Below are 24,170 nucleotides of genomic sequence, written 5' to 3' on the forward strand. Positions count from 1 at the left end.
GCACCTCACCATCTGGCAAGAAATATGTGGTGCTGATGGCAGCATGTGTGTTCAGGAGGTGACCAGGTTGAATGAGACAGTGACTAGGCGAAGTCTCTACATTAACTGGATGCCAAGGAAGGATACACAAGCAGAGCTGTTTGGGTGACCTGCTCCTTTCTCGCACCAAAATAAGCCTATCAACATCCTATCTGCCCGTAGGTATGGAATTTAACATGAGGCTAACCTTTCTTTTCCTAGGAATGGGTTCATCGAAGAGAAGGTTGCTTGTTTCACCTTCATCAATACCATCATCTGGCTGGGAAGGTGTCCGAAAAGCTTTGAAGCTATCAGCTGACAGAGGTGGAGATGGGGTGGATGGGTTGGACTGGTCACTGGGAGCATTCCAGCTCCAGTATCCACTGCTGCTGGTACTAGAAGGCACAAATCCTCCTTCTTTCCAAGATCCATTCAGGGATTCTGTCAAAAACAACAACAACCATCATTACAACAGTATCATTGTGATAGGGCTAAGGGGAGCTCTTTTTTCTAAGGTATAGATGCCATGTTAGTAATTGACTGTACATTCAGTAAAGTGAAAGCATTGGATGTAGAGAGGACAACCATATCTACCCCACTGCACACAAATTACATATTCCACACTTAATTTTTACTTTATTTAAAACAAACAAACAAACAAACAAACAAAAGCAGCAAAATATTTTTCTTAAAAGAAATGTTGCATTTGAGAAAATAACATTCTGGAGCATAAACAGCAAAAAAACAGTCAGATATTGCATGCATGATTTAAGGAAAACATTTAAATTGACCTTTAAAGGTCTCTGCAAACCCAAACTATTCTATGATTCTAAATACATCCTCAACTTTCAACAGGCATCAGAGCAAGCTCCAAGCCACTGTACAGCCAACAGGAGATTCCCCTGGGAATACACTGAGCCCCAGAACACTAAGCAGATCCACAAAAACACAATCATCTTCCCAGTACTAAAACACCACAGAAAACCACAGTTATGCTCTGTATTTTTATAACCTCTCAGTACACACACCTCTGCCTAATCTGAATGTCTACACGAGGTGGTATGTATCCCTTGGGATACTCCATTTTCCTCATACAGATTTAAAGGCATCTGGTTTCATAACTGCAACAAACAGACACTGGATCACCTCCACACCTACTCACTGAAGGAACCGCCTCCTCGGTGGAGCAGCTCCCCTAACATTATGTGGTAAGGAGAAACTCAAACTAACAGCTTAAACTCTGCAACACCATGGGTGGGAATAACAGCACTGCCTGTGCAGTCTGAGGCACAGCTTGAGCCATGCCTCACATGCTGAGGTCCTCAGGCATTAGCGGCTGGCATGTCACTCTTCCCAGTCCCTGAAGGGCTTCTGGCAGCAGAAGAGTATGTAGGTCATCAGCTCAGGGAAGGCATGGCCTGAGCACATCCAGGGTGCAGTCACAGGCCGCTCTGCCAGAACCCTCAGGTTCTCACAGGACTTGGGCAAATGTGCAGGGATGGTTCAGGTGTGGCTTCTCCCTAACTCAGGCAATGGAAGCTTTCTCCAATGACACCACAGGTGCCTGAGTATCGTGCAATACCTGACTTTGGAGCTGGTAAGCAAATAATATCTTATCTGTCCATGAAACAATATTTAAGTGTGAGACAAGTCTTTTCAAGCCAGCACCTGCCTTTAAGAGATATGCAGATGTCACTCCTTCATTCTTTCTCAATCTCCTACAGATAAATTTAACTAATGATATTGACAAGAAAGTGAGCTATCAAAAGCTTACCCCCAAACCAATGAATCTTTGGTTTTTTTCTCCTAATTCAGTTGGTTTTGGACAAAATCCTTAATGATTAACATTGGCTGCTTGAAAAAACAGAATGCAGTGCCCCCTTGAGTAGGCATCAGTACTGATTTACTGATCAGGGCCACACAGCATAAATGGAATTGACCCTCCCCCTCCACCCCCCCAGCTCCTCTTTGGAAAAGGACATACACATTTCTGGTAGCTCCCAAGTTAAGGTACGAAAATGCCATGTTTTGTCTCATGATTACAACCTTCATGTGACTGTAATGAAGGTGGGTTTTGTTTCTTTTAAATATTTGGTACTTCAGTCTTGTGCCAAAGCCAAAAAATACATCTGGTATCAACTTGTGACCTTAGCATAGCTTAAAATTTCCACATCTTCAGAAAAACAAATGAACACTCTTTCAACTACTACTTTCTGACACATTTATGGCGTTACTTTGTATTCTCAGCATTTACAGCTTCTCCTTACCTTGCTGAGAAAGAGATGTAAATCAAGAACATATTTAAAGTAGTATGGAAAAGACTGAATGAGTCTGACAACAGGAAGGAAAAAAAACCAAACACTGGTTCTCATTAATACTAACAAATCTGTTAATGTAAAGAAGTTTAATATATAAATAAATGCAACTTACTCTTATTTTGGGGCTCTTTTCACATTGCTGGAGTTGCGTGAAAGAGAACCAGACCAAATATTATTCAGCTGCAGGGAAACAAGGGCCAAACTCTGATCCAGTTTACATGGGTGATCATCCCCAGGAATTCCAGTACAGATCTGACTCTAATATTAATGCTAATGTTATATTTTTTTTTACTTCTAGGCAAAATTCCATTTGTTTTAACAAATGTTCCTTTAATTATACTGCTACTTATTGCCCTTTTTTGGAAAAGCATGTAGAAAGAACTACTAATCACTAATACATTTATTGCTCCTATTACTAGGATCAGAGCCAAGCCTTGTAACACCAAATAAGCTTTAAATTATCAAGTCTTTACACTTTTATTTAAGTCTTTAGTAAGCCTTGACTTAGGCAAAAACTAAGATATTCAGGGAGAAGGTGCCCAAAACCAGCTTCAAGATCTTGTCTGTGACTACTGAAAACATGTGAATACTTTTTCGGGCTAGTCTTTCCAGATTTTGGGAAACAAGCAGACAAGCTATGAGAAGAAATATCAAAGAGCACTCAGACTATGCTAAGAGATATCAAAGACAGTTAAACAGCCACCATTTACCTATTAGCAATCCCAAACGGCTTGTTTGGAAGATCCTTCCAATCGACAGCTGCAGCTAATGTGCACTGCTGCCCCTGACAAGTGTCACCTGCTCAGACTGTCAAAGTGGCAGATACTGCTTTACCCACAGCCTGGGACAGGGATGCAGCAGGGGGCATGTGTGTGCCTTGGCCACATCAGCACAGATCCATCTCCAGCTGTGGCTTTGTCTGTGAGCTGAGCAGCTGAAAGCAGGTATGCTTTTACCCTCCTGCTGGCCTTCCCCAGGGGCTGGCAACATCCTGTCCTGAGGCATCACAGTCACCAGGGATGTCACTGCCTGAGGTTTCCCAGGGCTCCTCAGAGCAGTGGCACTCCATAAACACTCCTGGCTTTCAACACTGGAAAGCACATAAACAAGAGTCATGGGTGTTCACAGCCAGAATTCCAACTAAATTGATAAAACCTACATCTTCTGAAAATAAATGGTAAAACCACAGTGTTTGTTCAAAAATGTTTGAAGATGGGACATTTGCTATGAATTCCTTTAAGAACACCATTTAGCAGATCCTGCCTGTTCCCATGAAGAAAAGCAAGCATCCCTCAGTCTTCCAATTATGACAACAGGAGGGCATTTAGTGTTTTTTAGCAGTTACAAGTGAGTAAGAAAAGCTGGAGTCATACAAACAATGCTGAAGGTACCCTAACAAGGGTGACCGAATTGAAATTATTCCTTAAAAGAAACACTCTTAAAAATTTATTGTAACTCCACTCAATCTTGCATAGATCAATTACATTTCATTACCAATCACTTTACTACCTGAAACTTTTTATATTTATTTTCATTAGTGTGTCTTCTGCTACATCATGAATGAAGTAGTCTTTAAAGGGATTATGGATTTGATGGAAGACCATCAGAAAGTCACAGAGAGCACAAGAATTGAGAGCCTAATCCTACATCAGCAGAAGCAGACCTGTCACTGTGAATATTGCTACTGCATGGCCTCTCAGCCAAGAGCTGTGATCTGGCAGTGCTTTTCCTTATTGTGGGTTTGGGTTAAATCTGATCTCATTTCCACTGAGTGGAGGACAAGAACAACTGCTATCATGCTTCCTGGATAAGAAACTCAGGATATGGTTTGGAGGTGAACATGGTGGTGGTGCCAGGTTGATGACTGGACTTGGTCATCTTAGGTCTTTCCCAATCCTAACCATTCTACAATTCCAGGTCCGTATACATGCAAATGCAAAGCTCTTTGAAAAAATTGTTTCAGTGAGGTCAGACCTTTTGCAGTGCTCATATCCCATTTATGGAATAGTCATCTCCCATTTCATAAACTGGAGCTGCTCTACAATTAAAGAAAATGTTTCTTTTCATTTCTGCCAATGAACACCAAAGACTTTGACTAGGTTGGAGCAAAGCTCAGTATGATTCCCAGCATACCAGAAGACAGCCACTCACCACTTGTTCTCCACCATGGCACAACTCCTGGAAACAAGCCCCCAAAGAAAGGGCCCTGGCACCCCTTCCCGCAGGCCCTGGCTCCAAAGGCTTACCGTTGGGTCGGACAGGAGGGCTGCGGACCAAAGGGCTGGTGGATAAACTGGTGAGTACCATGGCTGCTGTTACTTTATCCATGTCCAGTTCTTCCAAAGATTTCCTGAAACACAGTGAGTGGGAGGCAGGAAACACATCAGAAAATATATAACTTTTTTCTAGTATTAATATTTTTTTTTAATACCATCTCAAATCCTAAGCCAGCACAGCACAGTAACAAAAACAAGCCACTGCACAGAGTTCTCTTAAGCTTTGGTCTTCTTGCAACCTGAGCATATCAAGAGGCTCCTACAAGCAAACTAACTCAGTGTAAATAGGAAAAGAAGTGGGAAAAGAGAATGTATCTTTGTATAAAATGCTCAGGATTACTGTGAACCTCAAACTTTGACTTTGTTCCTCTTTTATTTTTGAGAATTTCAGTTATTCATATTACTAGAGCTAAGTGTGTTCTTAAGATGTTTCTTTTTCTTGGATGAAGGCATAACAATGCAAAATTGGATAAGATTACTAGCACCATTAATAACATACATTACTCTGTAGGCTAAAGAAAAACCATGAACTGGAATTAAGGGATGTGAATTTGTTGCTTCTGCTTAACACTATTAACCTTCCCTTACTCTCTCCCAAAATGCGGTCCTGAATTTTTCCTGATCAGATTATAAACCAAGTATTTTATGTAATTAGGAAACTGGCATAAAAATGATGCAGGAAGGGTAGGAGAGTGGGGGAGAGGGAGAGAGAGAGAGAAAGAAGATTGTTTTGCAGGTGTGATGGCACAAGGGCCCATCGCTGCCTCAGCCAGGTCTAGCTGGGAACCTGTGTAAGCCAGAGGTGAGGACATGAAGAAGAGTAATAAGGGAAAGCAGAACAGCCATCTTTCCAGGGAAAGGAGATTATCTGGATAACAGCAAATGCCACCAGGAACCAGGATTCAGTGATCCACTGCTCAAGGAGTCATGGGGGTTTTTCTAGGCAATGAAGGATTTTTTTTTTGGTCTGTAAAAATTAAATACTGTCTTTTGCTCCCACGAGTAACTCTCTTTCTCACAATGTAAAATTTCTAAAGAGTCGATGCACCAAAATAAAACTACCAAACCCACTACATTTAGTAGACTTTTGCTTTCCATCCTTGTGGGTTGGAAATCCTTGTGGGATTTCCACCTTGGGGGTGGAATCGAAGCAGACAGTTTTTTTAAAATGTTTGCTTTCAAACATTGACTGACCACCCAAAATCATCTTCTCAATTCCTAGAGATCAAGGTAAATTTGTTCTTACAAAAGGACACTTTCCCTCCCTCTATTCTGCATAGTGGGACTCTGAAATTGACTCTGTGCCTTGCCAGGAGCTCTATTAAACAGATCAGGTTGAATCTAATTTAAGGTCCAAGACAAGGAGTGGCCAGCTACCTGATGCTTCCCATCAACTGTTGGTTGGTATGTCACCAAGAGGAATAGGAAGGGCTGGGTGCACTCCCTTTTCTGGAATCCCATCTCACCCATCAGGTGGAAGGCTCATTAACTGGAAACTATGCTACAGTCAAAGGCTCTTGACATTTTAGTGAGAAAACCTTGAACTTGCCCATGAAACTGTTCACAGCTGCCTTCTGGCTGATGCAAGGACCCACACAGATGCTGATGAACACTCTCCCACGCCGCACAACAGCTTAACTCTCACAACTGTCTTCTGCAGCACATCAGCGCCTGGAACCGAAATGCTGATGATGGTTCCTGCTGTGTTCTGATTATATCTGTAGAAACCCTTCTTTCCTTCTGCCAAGGCTTTTGCAAAGAGCACAGCAGCCATATGGTCATCATCAAGTACTGGAAAGCCCTCAGATATCTGCTATAATCAGCTGATCCTGAATCCATGAGCTACTCATGCCTGCAGAGGAGTGTTTCACTCACAAAGCCAAATTCCTCTGGGCTCAGAAGACCCTTCCTTGGGGTTGATGTGGAGATGCTTTCTCAAGCCATGTTGGACTTTCTCAAGGCCAACAGTGTCAGATGATTTTCCAATTACCTAATATCCCAGTATGAAAATCCAGTTTCTGAGAAGGCTTCAGTTGCTCTGTAGCCCATTCCTCCCAGACTACATCAACTGTCCCTATGACTTTATCCAGTTGTGAATTAACCATTAATATCTGCATTTCTGCAACACATGAGGACAAAATGAGCACAAGTTCCTGATATGATGGAGAAGACGATCCCTAGTGTTTGCAATCAGCCTTCCAACAAGGCTTTTCTGTGTGTGTGGCAACAGGACTAACATGTTCCCATCCAGGCGTCTGAAGGATTGCAAAATCACACTACAGCAGTTGTTGCAAATGTTTGCCAAAGTGGTGTCAGGATGTCAGAGTCTAGACCCGGAGCTAATCCCAAAGTTTCCACAAGTAGTTTATAACTTTAACTTCTTCTAGCTTTCCTGATTTTTTTTCCTCCCCTCGACAATGACAAGTACTGCTGCTCTGAAGATCTAACCCTTGCTCCAAATAATTTTACAGTGTCTCAAAATTGTCAGCATTGGCATCTGTGCCTAAGGTGAAGGTTTTCCCTAGCAGGCAAAGAACAGGAAGAGTCATGAGAATCCTTGCCATTTCTAGCCATGCTTAAACCACACTCTTAAATTACTGGAATCCTTTTTTCTACCTGATCCAATTTAACAATCTAACAGCCCATATAAAACAAACTTTGGACTCCTTCTCTGTCCATTTTGAATGACAGTCATTTTTACAACTCACCGCTCCCCAGCTGCATCCAGCAAACAAGGAACACTCCACTCATACTTCCCAGGTACAAGAATTTTAGCAGCTACAAGTGCTGGCTTATGTGACTCTGCTCCATTTTTACAGTTTGGCTCATAAATGTAAACACACATATTTCTTATATCACTCAGCCAGTACTGCAGCAGCAGCAGTCGCCTTCGAGAGACAGGCAAGGCATAAAACTGAAGACAGGAACCACTTAAGCCATCTGCATTTAGTCAGCATCACATGTGAGTTGATGCCTTAAGACTGCCTCAGTACTTTCCAGCTTTCTCTGCTGGAAAACTGAAGCTGCACACAGCTGTTCAACAGCATTTGCACTCAGTGGGGAGAATAACTTGTTTGTTACACATCAACTGTTCCCAAAACATTTATCCCACCATTGCTAAGGCGATTTTCTGTGGACTGGAATCATAAGCCCTGATGTTATGTTATTAGGCGTAATGAAATTTAAATCAGCTGTAAGATCATCTACTACATCAACTATGAAGATTTCTTCTTTTCTCTAATCCCACATCCCAGTCTCCAAATGCCATCTCCCAACTTCTGGATGGATGTACTTGTGTTAGCCCAGTCTGCATTTGAGAACCAAGCAGTTTTGGATCCTTTCTTTCCAAGTGTTTATAAATCCAAACACATGAAATAGCCAAATTACAATGCATCAGCTGAGATATTAGCAGCAGAAGTTACAGGTCCTTGGGGCAGACTTTTTACCACCACTCCAGGCCTCTCAGTTTCATATCTCCCTGCTTCTTCAGCAGGGAGAGTGGTTTCACTGGATTACTGCAATACACTAATCTAGCAAGCCTGGCCTTTAAAAGTGTCCCTTTCTTTAACAATCAAGACCAAATCAGACTTGGTTATTACACTTACTTTTGATCAATCCTTTGCTTGATTTTGCTGATGAATTCATTGCTTTTTTAATAATAATTTATCAATGTTAAGCAATCATCACATTCTCCCCAGCAAAGCTCTCTACAAGGAAAGGTTGGGTTTAAGTTCCAAAAGATGAGAAAAAGAGGGTCCAAGACAAGTCCAAGGCTATGCAAGTGCTCCAAACCAATGCAACATCCAATCTCCTACTGTCCCATTCCCTTTGCCAGCTCCCGGCCACTGCTACCTTCAAACTCCCTACTAAGTATTATTCCCATCTGGACACACCTACACCCCACTTCTATTTTTCCTTCTATGTTTTTAACTGGCTCTCAAATAAATCTTTAGAAATACAAAATTTATTCTAGTTTTTAAGTCTTTAGTCTACTATTTATTACTTGCCTGGCTTAGATCAAAAAAGCCTGCAGTCCTTCCTCTTGGATACGTTTCAAGTCAGTACTTTACCCAAGCACATTTTAAGGGTCCTAGAGAATATTCTTAGAGCAGAGAAACTGGTAGTGGTAGCAGGTGCTTTTGATAAAATTGACCCTATGGAAAAGAACAACCAAGTTCACCTGCAGCAAGGAAAAAAAAAAAAAATCATTTTCCCTGCCCACAACTCTATAGCTTTCAGTTAGTAATTCCCTGACCAGACCAGAAACCTCTCACTCCAGTGCTGTAACGCTGAAAGCAGTGAGGCACTGGCTCACTGTACTGAAAGGGCTCTCCTATGTTTCAGAGCTGCCCCAGCACAACCTGAGTGTGTGCCAGGCAGAGTTTCCTCCCCAGAGCTCCACTGCCACCAAACAATGAGAGGGACAGCACCATCCTGCAGCTGGCAGGACCAGGCTGCAAGGGGGTAGAAACTGCAGCAACAGAAGAGCCCACGGGGAGGGGAAAGGGAATGATATTTGCAATTACTTCAAGTGGATGTTGGCTACAAAAGCTGATGGTCACAGAACCAACCTTCTCTAGAATCACATACCCCTGCTTTCCAGCATTGCTGAGCCTGCCTTTTTCCTTCTTTCTAAATAACCACCTGAAGCCCACAGGCCCTAAACATTCTGATTCACTAAAAGGTTTACATTTTCCTTTGTTTCAGCAGTCATGAGCTTATCTATTTCTTACTGCTACCCTCACAAGAGTGACGTGATAAAAAAAAAATTTTAAAAAACCCCCATAGGATTGATAAGAAGAGAAGCAGTCAAGCACGAAAATGCTGTTATTCCATGTTAACTGGCTACTGTCCTCCACCCAAAAATCCAGCTTGTGACAGTGGTTGACAAAACACTGGACCTTTTTTTAAGAAAGCACCATATAAGTATATGTGCATTCATAAGCTATAACTGTGACAAAATAACAGTATATTTAAATTGCTCTCTCCCTCCCGTACTTAAATATGCTAAATTCTCATAAAGTGACCTCTGAAATCTGACTCTCATCACTTGATTATAGCCACATCACACTGATAATGTCACACTGAGCACTGAATCAATACTGATAAATATGTTGTTAGATGTTTTTGACACCAAAAATGTTATTCACCATATAATGAATCATTGTAATCAGTGCATTAGTAATAACAGAAGCACTCCTGAAAGAAATAAAAATCCTAAATTACATTCTACAGGTAAAACAAAAATATTTCTATTTTCTTCAATTCAACTAGTGGTAAAAACAACATCCTACAAAAGAACCAGCAAGAAAATCCATGTATTTGGGTGTGACTCCATGTACCTAAAGTACTACAACCACTGCTCTATAACGAGTAAAGATATACACCATGTTACAAAATATTCTTAGTCCATGCGATACTCTGCACATACAATAATACTTGGTTACCATCTAAGAACTCAAAATACTGACAGTACAGATAAATAAATGATCTTACTTCTTGCTCTTATGTGTGGTTGCTGATTATGGAGATTAAAAATTACTTACTTGCCTAAGACAAAACCAAAAATTACAGAGAGAATGATCCATATAAAAAATTCAAGATCCCCAGTATTCTTTGGTAAAAGCCGTAACATTTCACAATAAAGCAAAAAGCAAGGGGAAATATTTCCAAGTATTATATTAAATCAGCATAGTACTATAATGATACATCTCAAAACATTGAGAGAGTTACTATTTAAATATTTAAAAAGAGAACTGGTGTTTGATATCTGAAGGAGAGATACAATAACAATGCACTAATTAGAAGCTAGGGATTTCTGCCTTTGCTCACTGTGGCCAAATATAAAATGAACATTTTCCACACTAACTTTATATTTGCAGATTAATTCATATGCAAAATGAAGAGCCTTTCTTTGTTTCTGTTGTCCTTGTTATACACAAGCAATTTTTTTTATACTGACAGCTACTAGAAATTAATTATTGTACAAATATAGGAATTTTTCTTCTAATAAACACATATGTACCTGAACTTCTCAAGGAAAAAGGAAGAAAAATCCATCAAAGGCCACTTCAAAGCTCTCCACCTCCTCCTAGCCAAGCTAATAGATTTTGTGATTCAGTTATTCAAAGGGCCTTTGGAAGTCTAGCTGGTGTGTTAGAGCCTGAGAGCACTTGACAGGAGTCCTCAGTGACTGACCTTCTGTTTGGACTGTAATGGCTTAAAGACAATAAAAAGTCTCTGTACATCAGTCCTAATGCATGGGACACATTCACAGAGTGGTTCTCAGCATCTTGGAGTAGAAAACACATTTAAAAGGACTGAAGAGAAAGTGGTGTGTAATGAAGGCATGTTTCCCAAAGTGTTTTATTTGAACTCACATCTAGCACTGCTCCACAAAGAGCAGGCCTGTTTTTACAAACACATATTTCTTTATTGTCTCCATTATCACTAAACCCACTAAAACCTGACAGAAGAGAATCCATTCATTTCTACAACCATTTTGTACATGTAGATATCCAAGAAATTTAAGTATTTGGTTCCAAAGGTTGGCTGATGCACTCTCCCACACACAGTGCTCTCACTTGTCTCTTCCTCTGCTGCTCCTGCCACCTTCTCAAGCTAGACAGCTTCCCAAGCCAGGTGTGTTCCCAGTTCTTGGAGCACCCTTTCCCAGTGCCCTCTCTTCCCTGTGGAGGTACAATCCAGTGATGCTACCCTGGCTGCTACGGAGGCTACCACCACACCAAACCTCTCCAGGGAGTGCTGGCAGAGCTGAACCAGCAATGAAGAGGACGTCAAATCAATGTGATTTCTGCTGTCTGGTGTAAACACATCCCATGGACATGCTCTGCTGCTGCTGCCCCCTCTGCAGACCAGCGGCTGGAATAGCTCCTTTGTCCCCAAAGGCTTCCCAGCAAAGTTTGCTTAAATTTTGCAAAACAGATGGAAAATGCCTTTTTCACAGAAACTTTTGTATCACTGCTTTTTGAGCAACTTGTCTGACTTCCTAAAGATAACTGAAATTTCAAACCTATCCATATGGAAACAGCACTGAACTCTAGATCTTGCTATCTGATTTACAAAATATAGGATACAGTGTGCTGGGAGTGGGGAGGGAGAGGCTGGTTAGTAAAACACTGCTCTCATCATTGGCCAGTGATAAGATCTACAGTTTTAAATGCTCTGCATAAACAGGAACAGTGAGGCAAGACAAATTCCATACTGGGAGATAAGATGCAGTTTACAGGAACCATTTATTCTATATATTGAAAAAGTTGATCCAATGAATAATTTTTACTTTTCAAACAGCTGCAACCTATCAGGAAAACTTATCTGGCAAAGAGCCCTTCGGGCAACGACTGAAGCTGAAGTAGGAGTATGACACAGAAATTGTCTGCTTCAAAACAGAGTAATCAAATAAAGGGTAATCACTCGATAGATTATGAGTGCAAAGCAAAACTAAAATTCAGAAAGGAGTAACAGAACACTGTAGAGAACAGTTATCCCTTATGGTCATCCACAAACCTTGAAGATTTTTGGATAAGATTTTCTGTTCCATTTTCTCTCCTTTAAAGGCCACTTGCTGATGCAATAAATCACTCTGTCGGCAAACCAAGTCTCAACAGTGCCCTGCAGCAACAGAGCAGTTATTCCAAATGTTATCCAAAATATTCATGTTCCATCCCTTTTCTGCCTTTGCCTTATGCTACTGTTCTAGCTTGTTCACAGGTACATCCCCACTCATACATGAGATCACTTTGATAGGGTAGCGTTTACAGAAAGAAAACTTCACACCTCTGATGCTTTCCTCAGGGAAAGAGGCTGGACCACTTGCTACAATGCCTGCTCAATGCAATACAAATTATCATGCTGGACATGAAAAAGGATGGAAATAACAAAACAAAGAGTTCATAAATCTTCCTTAACTTTTGAGAAGAATGATTAGCTGAAGATATCCTTACAGCAGATACTACTGGAACTTTGTCTTTCCCAAAGTAAGAGAAAACGCAAGATCAGAAATGTTTTGCTCTTCCTTCTTCTTTCCCCCTTTATCTATTGCAAACAGCACGATTCCCACACTGTATGGATGTCTAATACTCCCAAAATATGTTTCATAATATTACTGCATATATATAGTCCTAATGCACATACATGGATAATTTGTTCAGCACAATTTATCTCTAAAAAGTTGCTGGAAGTCAAGTTTAAAATAGTATTTAACTTTTTTCTGCCACACATTGTAATTTTTTAAATAAAATATACATTGATGAAACACAAAAAAACCTGCAAGTCCTCATCTCAGCAAATCAAAGATCCACAGGCATGTTGTTCTGTTGCTACACATATGTACTAATGTGAACAATATGGCAAGAAACAACTCTGAGATGATCCTCCGCTTCCTGCTGAAGTAAGATTGTGTATCCTAAAGAGTGGAAACATTAAGCCATTGTTTCTATGGCCAAAAGGTCACAGCACTGTAAACTATCTTCCAGGGGTTTATTTGCTATTGCAGTCATTCAGGAGACACACGCCATGGTTCACCTCCCAACTAGTTGGATTTCTGTCCTTCACCATCCATTAGAAATCTGCTTCAGAACAGGGAAGGCACAGAGTTAGCTCATCTTGCCCTCTCCAGACCTGACTTCCCTTCATCTCCATGTCCTTGGACCAGTGCTGCATGGCTACATGGACAACAGGACCTGTGATAGCAAATTCAGAGCTACTTTGTCTATGGACACATGTTCCATGGAGAACATCCAGGTACACTTCTCAGATGGGTTCTCTTTCCACTTGCCTGATCATCCTACAAGTCTATGTTCATCCCTTGTTAATAAGAGTACATACATCATGAGCAAAGCTGCTCCAAGTATTATTAATATGGCATTGCCCACATCTTCTACAAGGACAGTGTTATTACCCTGTCCCTGTTGAAGTCTCTATGATTTGACTCACAAGAATAGCTCACTCACCTGTAATGAGCAGTAGAACCCCACTGCTGTTCTTTCATTGCTTGTTTACAGCTAATGAAACTGGAATTATTTGATGCAAATGAACTTTTTTGCTGTGAAAGGGTGATGAAAATGTTTCCTTCTAAATATAGTGACATACACAACTGACATTTATCTTTACATCCAGCCTAATTTTAGGTTGGATTTTAATGCTTTTCCTTTCTCGGTTTTGCCTGTCTCAGGAAAGATCATTATTGAGATAGCAGCACTTCGGATACTTCTCAGGTAGAGTGGCAGGGTGTATGATACAAACATCAATAACACATAAACTCTCATACTTTATATGTGGGAATCTACAGACTGCTTAGTCCAGTACTCTGCAGCCAGCACTGACTGTTTCAATGGAAGGTGCAATAGGGACTTTTCCCACAATTAATACATCATCCTATCCCCATGAACTACAAATTTCCTTATACTCTGTGACCAGATTAAAAAAGCACAAACAGAGCAGTCTAGATATTCCACATATTCTATCAGCTATGGCTCTGGATACTCTTCCTCATTTTCTCCTTCCGCTGTACATTATCCTCATGTCTGGGCTTCAGTCATGTTCCAGGGTAAGGAGCACAAAAATCTAGTTACATTATTCAGGAGACAAATACTATCTTGTAGCAGGTTTGATTTAGTTACTTCTGTGACTGTTCTGTTGTTTTCAAGCTACCAGACATAGAGAGCAGAAGCTCCAAGCTCATCAGTACTTTATTTGCTATGATATTGCCTCCTATCAATTGCCTTTTTGATGTGAACATACACAGAAACTTCAGCATTTCTTTACATCAACCTCCTTCCATGTTTATCAAGCCACAGTTGAGGATACATCCCATTGCTGAGACATAAAGGAGTTTCAGAATGAGAATGTCTCAGTCAGCCAGAGATCCAGCCACTGATTGATCCACTTTAAAGGAACCCACAGTTCTCCAAATTACACACGAGAGATACAAAGCCCCCGAGGCTATTCCAGCGACAAGAAACTGCCTTCACCAATTTTATGCCATGATGACTCAAGAGACAAGATGATGTTCTGACAACACATTGGCAATGTGCTGAAGAGCTAAAGAAGGCCTGAGTCCTTCCGTTTTAGGAAAGAGAGTGCTAGATTACAGACTGAAATTGATACCACCACATTAAAAAGATGTTGTGCAGTATGCATCACCATCTTGCACATACTCTGTATAAACTTGTTTCAGGTGACACATAGTTTACCATTACGTCTTTCAGACTTTTCATAGAGGTTGCTTTTTTTTTAAATCTCACAATTTAAGATGAGAGGTTTCTGTTGTTTGGTCAGCACCTGAAATTTCAATTTAACATTATGAACTGTGAAGTACCACCACTCCATGCCTAACCAACAGAGCACCTTTAACAACAGCATCTGACCTTGAAACAAATAGGGCACAAAGCCATCTCTTCACTGAACCTTCTCTTATAAAGAAGAAATATATTTAAGTCAAACACCCATCTTTCTTCCCACTTTTTAAACAACTCGTCAAACCTCTCAGAGGTCTTAAATAACTTAATTTCTTCCAGAGGAGCCAAACACAACCTTGTAGATAGCCATCTTCTCATCCCATGAGTTAAACTTTTGCTGCACAGATAAGAACTGAAGATACTTTAAAAATGATGGATATAAAAACAGACACTACAATAAGATTCAAGAAGATGAATGGACAGTAAGGAAATCCCACGGGAGCTTATGGGCAGATTAGGACCTACCAGGCATGAGCCAAAGGTGCCTGACACTACACATCCATGTTAAAGCATCACTAGCGTTGCCAGCTTTCTGTGGCCGAGCAAGCCATCTGCACAGCTGACGTGTGGAGAAGTCAGGGCTTCCCAAGAGCACTGTCCCCTGCATGTACACTGTACAGCACGTGCATCTGACTGCCAAAGAAATCCCAGGCAGGAATAACTGCACAAGAATTTAGATCTCTGCGTACAGCAGAGTAATACCAACAAGAAAATGTGAAAGTATGGAGCATCTAGAGTATCTATCCTAGACAGCAGCCAGTGTTCACTGATAACAGATACTAGATTCCACGACCATATATATTTCTTCACCATCCGACACTAACTATTGCACTAAAGATGCTCTTCCTTAACAATCTCACTGAAGATGTGTTTACAATAATCTCCTGTAGAAGGCCCCTCTCTAGCCTGTAAACGATTAAAATTGTTTCTGTATTTCCCAGTTCAGGATGTTGTCCTAGGGTATAATTTTCCAACTCACAGATGTTTGCAAGAAGCAGTGGTAGCAGATTAGTCATCATTTTTCTTCCTTCTCATGTTAAGCGTCCAGCATTCCAAATAATGAGAGTTAAAAACCGCAACACCAGACCTAGAGTTTTGCTTTTAAGTATACCATGGGTACCTGTCCCAGCGTGAAAAGGGATGTTTCACACATAAATCTGGCAACACTGCAGATGAGAATTATCACTCTTGCTGCCAATAACATGAACAGAAAAGGTTTGTCATGGTAGGAAAAACAGTACCATGCACCACGACTCTGCATTACACTGCACTAAGACCATCAAGCAAGATGAGACAGTTCACTTACACGTAGTAAGTGTAGTTATTGTATCTATATCCCACCTTCAGATCTATCTTCAATTAAATAAGCATTTCACCTTTTACCACCATTTAAAGTAGATTTATTTACTTATAAATAGTTCTAGCAACCAAAAACTAGTAGCATGAGTGATAATTCATGACAGTTATGGATATACCCACTGGTTTCTCTTTAAAGCTACCAGGAAGTTATTCAACCCCTCATGAAATTTCTGAGCTCTAGTTTCTCATCTTTGATTCCCTTCTTTGAAGGAAGTGAAAGCACTGCCCTTTTATGGAGAGATGTCAATGAAACACAAAAGAAAATATGGTTTTCATATCACAGAATCATGGAATGGCCTGAGTTGGAAGGGACCTTAAAGATCACCTAGTTCCAGCACCTTTGCCACAGGCAGAGACATCATCTTTCACTAGACCAGGCTGCTCAGAGCTATGTTGGTTATATTTTTAAACTACGTGCAACAATCCAGGTGGAACAAACTAGACCAGAAGTTAGAATCTGACCCAGTAACTGAGACAACTGCAACAATATCAAATCATCAAAAAATAACAGTTGCACAGTCAAGCACAGGGTGGATAACACACAATTTAAGAGCAGAGGAAGGCTGATCTTCAATAACTTGCAAGTGGCAATATATAAAACACCATCTGAAGTGGTACAGGATGCCTCCAGAAAGAGCTGGAGGCAGCAATTATCACATATGGTTCTATTGGGATGGTAGGAGATTTGGGCAAAACTGGTCTGCAAATTACTGCACTTTCTGTCATTTGTTTCCAGACAGTTTACCTATGATCTGTAACACCACTACAGAAAATAATAACCAAAATACGTATTTACACTTTGAGTGAAATGAAGGCAGAACATTATAAAAATAAAAATGGATTAAGAAGTCCTATGAAACTTATTTTTGGTAAAGCACTGTAAGCATAAAAGACGGTCAATTTAGATGGAATAAAACTGAAGGGAGGTATCAGGAATGTTTATAAGTACTCCTGATCTAAATGTTTTTCCAAGATGCTTTTAACACTAAACATTCATTGTGCTATATAATATGTTTACTTCATAAGTCCAGCGGTCGGCTTTTTGTTCTGTTTTTGTTTGGTTTTAATTACTTGAATGCTTTGTATTAAAAAGAATTAAACCACTGACAAAATATGTGGTAGCAGAAAAATGCATCTGGCTTAACTCTGCTGTCATCTTTAGTGTTCTTGTTCTGAATTCAAACTTTTTCTTCATTTCAAGAAGCTACCAAAAGTGTGGCCTGCATGTATCAAAGGGAAACTGAGAATACACGGCCCAGCCTCTGGCCAGTACTAGGTCCAGCTTGTTCCCCAGTTTGTTCTGAGAGACAGAAACACTCTCCTTGGTAATGTATGTATTTGTGTTAGTAGCTGTTTATAAAGCCACAATACAACAGTGCTGTACAGACTCAGTTGCTGAATATGTTCTTGTAGTTTTCAAATTACATAGCAAAACCTGCTGACCACCTTTTTATTGTTATTATTATGATTATTATTAATATTGTTATTATTATTATGTTTGTCTAGGAAAACGCTGCTTTAACAAATATTACAAGTGATAATTACCATGACATGAAATAGCCAGTCACTTATTGTGGGTCTGGTATTATGCTTGTGTCATCCATTCTCGGACTTCCATAAAGTTACTCCTGCTGCTGAGAGAGGTACAAGAACAATCCTAACAGTCACCAAAAGGACTCACAGAAAAAGTTAACTTCATTCACACCTTCACCACTTTCCATACTGTCCTATGCAAGCAGTATCCTGCATTAAACTATAGACGCATGTAGTAAAAATCAACCACTCTTACTGAAATGTCCGTGTTACAGTTGATACTACTAACCTCATTTCTGTTTCCATCTATCAAAGACAACACAGACTTTAATGACAAGAAGGCATCATTTTCCATTATAGAATTCAACTCTCTTCCTCCTCCCAGAAAAAGAAGTCGACTCTTTTCCACTATTAGTCAACGAAGTACAACATTTTCTGTATTTTCTTTTTCTATTTTCATACAATTTGCAATGGCCTAATGGTCTAGTTTCTTTGTCTTCAGATGACAAATGTAGAAGAGGCCAAGCATGTGGAATGTTCCACACTAATGAATGAGAGTATTTATAGTCACAGAGGCATTGACATTTAAACTTTTCACTAAAATTATTTAAAGAATTCCCTCTGTACACAACAGAGAGAATGGCACCTCTTTCTTTAGAAAGGAGTCCCAGAGGAGCACTGTTATTAGTTTACTCTTAAAATCATATCCACTAGAAACACAGGCTTGGAAACCTGGGAGAACAGCAAATGCAGTCACATCCCACTCTGCACACTGTCAGGCAGACTGTCCATAGTTTTCATAAATTCAAACATCCTCCCCCCTCATTTTAGTCCCTCTGTGATGCTCTGCTCCAGTCTTTCTACACTCCCTTTTCTTCCTGACACCAGACTTCCCCAACTACGCCTGTCTTTTCCAACAGCCATCAAAGAATTTCAGGGAGAAGAAAACCCCTACGATTTAATGAAAACTCTAAGGTTAAGGCAAATAAAGCCATTACCAAATAGACAAATCTTTTCATAAAGCAGATGAAAAGGAGAAGCTTCAGCCTGTGAGCAGCTGGCAGTCAGGGTTTGGAGCCTGGTTAACATCTGCCTTCATTGACTCCTCTCTGCAGTCCTGGACAACCACAGCCTCCTCCTCGCTGCTCTCTGGGGAGCCCCCAGTTAGCGTGTTAGCTACTCTGGACAAAGGAGACGTGGCCTTCATGGACAGTGAGTTACTTCTCCGTGAGTCACTGAAAGCAGCATTCACCTGACAGCAGGTTTTAATACAACACAAACACAAACACTTCCACAGGCGGATCACATTACTATCTTGTAGATACACTGTATTTTTTGCAAGCTGGAGCACTGCAGCTATATATTATCTTTGCGGAACACCACTGCATTTTGAAAACTTACCAGATTTATTTAAGGAATAACCTATCTTTAGACTGTACATAACTTCTGACCATTTTTCCCCCCAGAAAAACGAGGGTGACTGAAATTATTCTTTTTCCATTACACATCTCAATACAGATGTTAAAACTGCAATACAGCTGCAACTCTCCAGTGGAGCTGATGGCACTCTCATCTCTACCATCACCCTTTGACTTTTTAAAATAGATCAATCATCATTACTCTCACTTCTCTTCAACTATCTTTTCTTACACACACACAACTTTGACTCTTTCCTTACCAAGCACAACCCAGCAGGTCACTGATTGCCCTGGCTTGCTTAAGACAGTTTTTGCCTTATTTCACCTCCAGCACAAAGTCCTCATATAACTTGACATTAAAGAAAAGATGTAGGTAGGAAAGTATTCCTGGGTCCCCAGTATGATCTACCTGACACAAGTAACTAAGGAGATGTGTCTGACAACTTGCCTAGCTAAGAGCTCCTCCCCTGGGCAGTAGGAATTGCTCTCTATCCTCTATGAGACAGGATTTTGCTGTTTGTATGGCAGATCTAAGCAGAGGAGGAAATTTAGGCCAGCAATTTTCTTTACAGCATGCTGGGAGTAAGGAAACCCAAGTGATACCAAGTGTATCTTAGTACGGTGTTTCCTTTTATTTGAATATAGATGATGCTACTCTTACAGCCTGGATCATTGTGGCTGCAGCTTCAATACCAGGTTCAACTCATGCCTTGCTCTGCATTATCACAAGGGCATTGATCTCTGACAGCACAGACAGATCCCTTCCCAAAATATCTGTGTGCTTCAGGCACTACTCCATACAGACAAAAGGAATAGAACTGCTTGACTTGGGACTTTGAGAACCATGGGTCTTGCAACCTGGTCAACTAAAACTGATTAAAACCATATTTATGACAAACAGTTCAGCAAAAAAAAAAAAAAAAGGTGGCACTTCTGTGCTTCAGGGATGACTGTTAACCATGAAGAAATACATGGCAGAACCACTGACTACAACAGCTGGATATTTTTACTAAAAAATGTGTTGTGATAATGCATATAATCAAACTAGGGCAAAATGGGGGGGGAAAGCACATGAGCACACAAAATTAAAAAGTACAATTTTATCAAATTCTTTCTTTTTTGTTGTTGCTTTACATTTCATATTCCACCCTCTTGTGTAAAACCTTATAGTTGACTTTTTAAATTAATTGATTATATAAAAAATAAGATAAAAAATCATGCACCCGATGTGTATTTGTCCTTCACTTTAAAGGGGTATTTTAAAAAGATAAGCACTAACTTATAAAGCTGGAAAAAAAATCACAGTCACGTTTGTGTCTGTAATGATCTACAAACGGATTTCCTAACAAAAGATATTCAGCTACAAACAGCAATATGCAGAGCATGATAAATCACTTTCAAGCAAGCATCTGTAATGACACAGCCTCCAAAGAACATTTCACAAGCAAAAGTATTATTAAAACAATAACACATGCTTTCAGACTGATTTCTCTCGGTCTCGGTTTGCAACCAGGGACTTGTTTTGAAGATTTGAAGATAAACTCAAGGGCAGATTCAGCTAGTGACAGTTTCCGTACGCCTGCTCTCCTGCCTGCCCACCCTGCTCACTGCTGCGCTGAAGGGATGCTCTGTCACAAGGGATACATCAACCAGCCGACCAGCAAGGCTGTTATGCAATGCGTCCATCTGTGGTTCCTCTGCTGGCATTGACTGCTCGCCTTAGGAAAGCCAAGAGTGTCAGCAGTCTTGCTTTGTAAAGACTCTCCTTGTTCTTTAAATAACTCCAAGGATGACGTTTGTGTGACTCCTCGCTGCCATACCTGGCTCAGGAAGAGCAGTGCACGGAGTCCTGGCAGTACAACACCAATTGCATTGCCCCTGGGACTGCAGTACTGGGAACAGGGAAAATTCTGTCTTTCCAAAGCAGAAACCCAGCAAAAAAAAAAAAAAAAAAAAACATCAAAAAAACCCAACCAAAACAACACCACCCAACAGAACAGGATGTGAAAAAGCAACGGCTTCATCCCTGAGCATTTTATTTTGCCTGACTCCTCATCATCCAGGCTGACATCTGATGACCAAGCATGTTTCTGGCTGAACAGAGACCCAGCCCAGGAGGAGAAAGAGAAAGCTGCTCCCTCCTGCTCCCACTTGTCTGTCAGTGGCCCAAGCATACCAGCATGGGAATGTCTAAGACTCCCATTGATTTGAACTGGTCTGGTTTCTGTGATTCTGCCCAGGTAATGAAACTGCAGGTAACTGCAAAGATTTGTCCCCAGTTTAGCAGTATTTAGATAAACACACTCCTAAGTAACACCCACACCTTAGTCATAGGTGAATAATTAAAAAACAAAGAGTTTAAACTAGATAGGGCTGAGTGCAAACACAGTCAAATATACTTAATAAAAGAAAAAGGCTTTGGCCAACTTCTGTAATTCACACCTTCCTTCAGCATACCTCGTTCCCAAGCAACATACCTGAGACAAATTTAAACATCTACCTATTACTGTGAGAAGAGACAACCGTACCATAAGCTACCTGTGTTGAGGTGTTTAAACATTTCATGTGCTGTCAGCTTCAGCAGACACATGTTATTTTGGTACACCGACTCAAGAGGACCATGCCTGAACCATCTTAATCACTTGATGGTCAAAGATCTATCGAAAATATTATCTTTTCAAAATGCTTCATGAAAATCTAAAGCAAAATAAAACTCTGTTGCATGTGTGTCCACTCATGCTTCTTCTAGAATAACCAGTAATTTGGGACACACAACCTAGCCCAACATTGTAAGAACCAGTTTTTCAGCGAAATGTTAAGGTAAAAACTTAAAAAAAAAAAAGTTAAAAAAAAACCCTCATTGCAATCAGTTATTGCAATCAGACAATGCGATCAACAGAGCTTCATGGATCACTCTTGAATCAGAGATGTGTAGAAGTAAAACTGGCTTCACATTTTAGCCTAGAGGGCATCTGAGTTATTCAGGGAAGCCCAAATGTCTAGCACAACTCGGCTGTAGTATTTTTGTCACGGTGAACAGACAAGATTTTCAGATAAATCGAACACAGTAATCAAAGAAGCAATCACAGCCTTCGTTTTTTGATTATTCTCCTACTTTTTTATTCCTCTAGAATAAGCAGTTTCTTTTTCAGCTGATTTTAAAAAAATACCATTATTGAAAGAATCAAAGAAGATTCACTAGAATCAGAGAACATGCGACTTTAAAAGTTGCCTTCACATAAACTTTCACAAGTAACCTAAGTTTAGAATATAATACAGCAAGCAAAGGCTGTATTCTCACTAAATATAACATGAAACAGTACTTCTACAAGTACAAGTATGTGCAATATGTTCTCTAACACTGCAAAATGTCTACAAAAGTAATATCCAGTATTTCTGAGTCATTATGAGTGGGTTGGGGGTTATTACAACATCATTTATGAAAAGGGGCATTTGCTTCAAAAACTGGTAGAAGAGAAACCGCTTTTAAAGAAAGACTTTATCTAATGATTTCTGGCACAGATGCATAACGTCTGTTCCCAAACCTAAATCATGGGGACAAAATCTGTGGGGTCAATATTTATTTTTGTCAACTCGAGCCTCACTTCAGCTTCAATGAACAGAAGTCTGTAAAAAACAAACATTTAGAGAAGCTTTTTTGCAGCCAGAATTTTAACTGTACTTTTAAATCCACTTCTGGAGTATCCATTTTCCCAACTTTTTTTCCAATGGAAGGTTTTTTCAGATGAAAGTAATTCATCTTAGAAGATGACACTGCAAATTTACATCTATAGTCCAGAGGATTTCAGCACAATTACTTACTGCATTTTTCCACATTAGATTGCTGAGAGAAATTAATAGCTGAAATTTTGTTTCCGTAGCCCACTGTTTTTGTAAACAAAAACCAGACATGATAAAAGGGATACCCTTTTTTGCCCCCATACTTGTATGCAGGAAATACTTCAGTAAGTTATATGTTGCTTTTCTTTTGTTTTTTGTTGGTTTTCTTCTCTTTTTGTTGTTTTTCTTCTCTTAGTTAAGATATAATTTGACAAGGGAAGTTTAACAAGGTGAACCTCAGCTTGCTAATGCACAATAGTAATTGAATGTATAATGCTTTTTAGAATTCATTTATAGCAGTGACAAGAATATAGTTATTGGTGGAAAGAGGAAATAAATACCTGCTCCAGCCAGAAATCAGCTGACAGCCCTGGTGAGCTCCTACTTGATTTAATTTCAATTAATTTTCTACTGAAGAAACTCCCAGCAGGGAACACAAAAGATTCAACAAGGAGTTTCTGCAAATATTTGGCTCCTTTACCCAAGTAATCCTTTGCCCTGTGCAGTTTTTAAGCTAAATGTGCTAAAATCGATGCTTTTGCACATCTGGCTATTCCAAGCCTCGAGTAAACAACCAAAACACAGGGTACCAGCACTGCACTGCATTAAATGTTTTACGAAGTTCCCAAATAAAAAAAAATCAAATTGTCAGCTAATGAAAACTACTTATTTTCTTCAAATTGTCATAAATATCAAGCATCTAATCCTGCAAAATTTCATTTGCACCATGAATTCTAACAAAATTAATTTTTTTTGCCCCTTTTAAAACAGAACCTCCATCAAACCAGAAAATGCCTGTTTGGCATTTATTATAGGATTAAAATGCATTGGTATTATGACTTTAGCCCTATAAAAGGGAGTTTGATTAATTACTTCAAATTTATTTATTTATCTATCTATTTAGGTAAATGAAATGCAGTATTAAGCAACAGTTGAGTGGATAAATTGCCATGCATTTCTAAACCAGGTAAAAATGCTTCCATTAATTTAAAGCATCACTCTGGAAACTGAGTACTAGAAATGAAAATGTGCACAGTCAGTTCACTCTGAAACAATCATTTTCAAAACGTGAGCTCCTGAAATAATAACTAAACAGGAGCACAAGTTAAAATACATCTGTACAACAACATTTATTTATTTATACACACA

General features: G+C 39.9%; 1 protein-coding gene across 3 annotated transcripts in view; it reads right to left on the bottom strand.

The window, feature by feature from the left end:
• ZNF704 (zinc finger protein 704) overlaps nt 1–24,170 on the bottom strand; it is a 103,711-nt gene that overhangs the window by 33,233 nt on the left and 46,308 nt on the right. For all 3 annotated transcript variants that reach the window (XM_085053093.1, XM_085053091.1, XM_085053092.1), the window contains exons 3-4: nt 4,583–4,686; nt 227–459 (exon numbers count right to left, since the gene is read on the bottom strand). In XM_085053093.1, the coding sequence (XP_084909219.1) occupies nt 227–459; nt 4,583–4,686 (337 nt within the window). The remainder of the gene's footprint in view (nt 1–226; nt 460–4,582; nt 4,687–24,170) is intronic.

The sequence above is a fragment of the Lichenostomus cassidix genome, chromosome 2 (assembly GCF_008360975.1).
Source record: "Lichenostomus cassidix isolate B80296 chromosome 2, HeHo_3.0, whole genome shotgun sequence".
Classification (NCBI taxonomy): Eukaryota; Metazoa; Chordata; class Aves; order Passeriformes; family Meliphagidae; genus Lichenostomus; species Lichenostomus cassidix.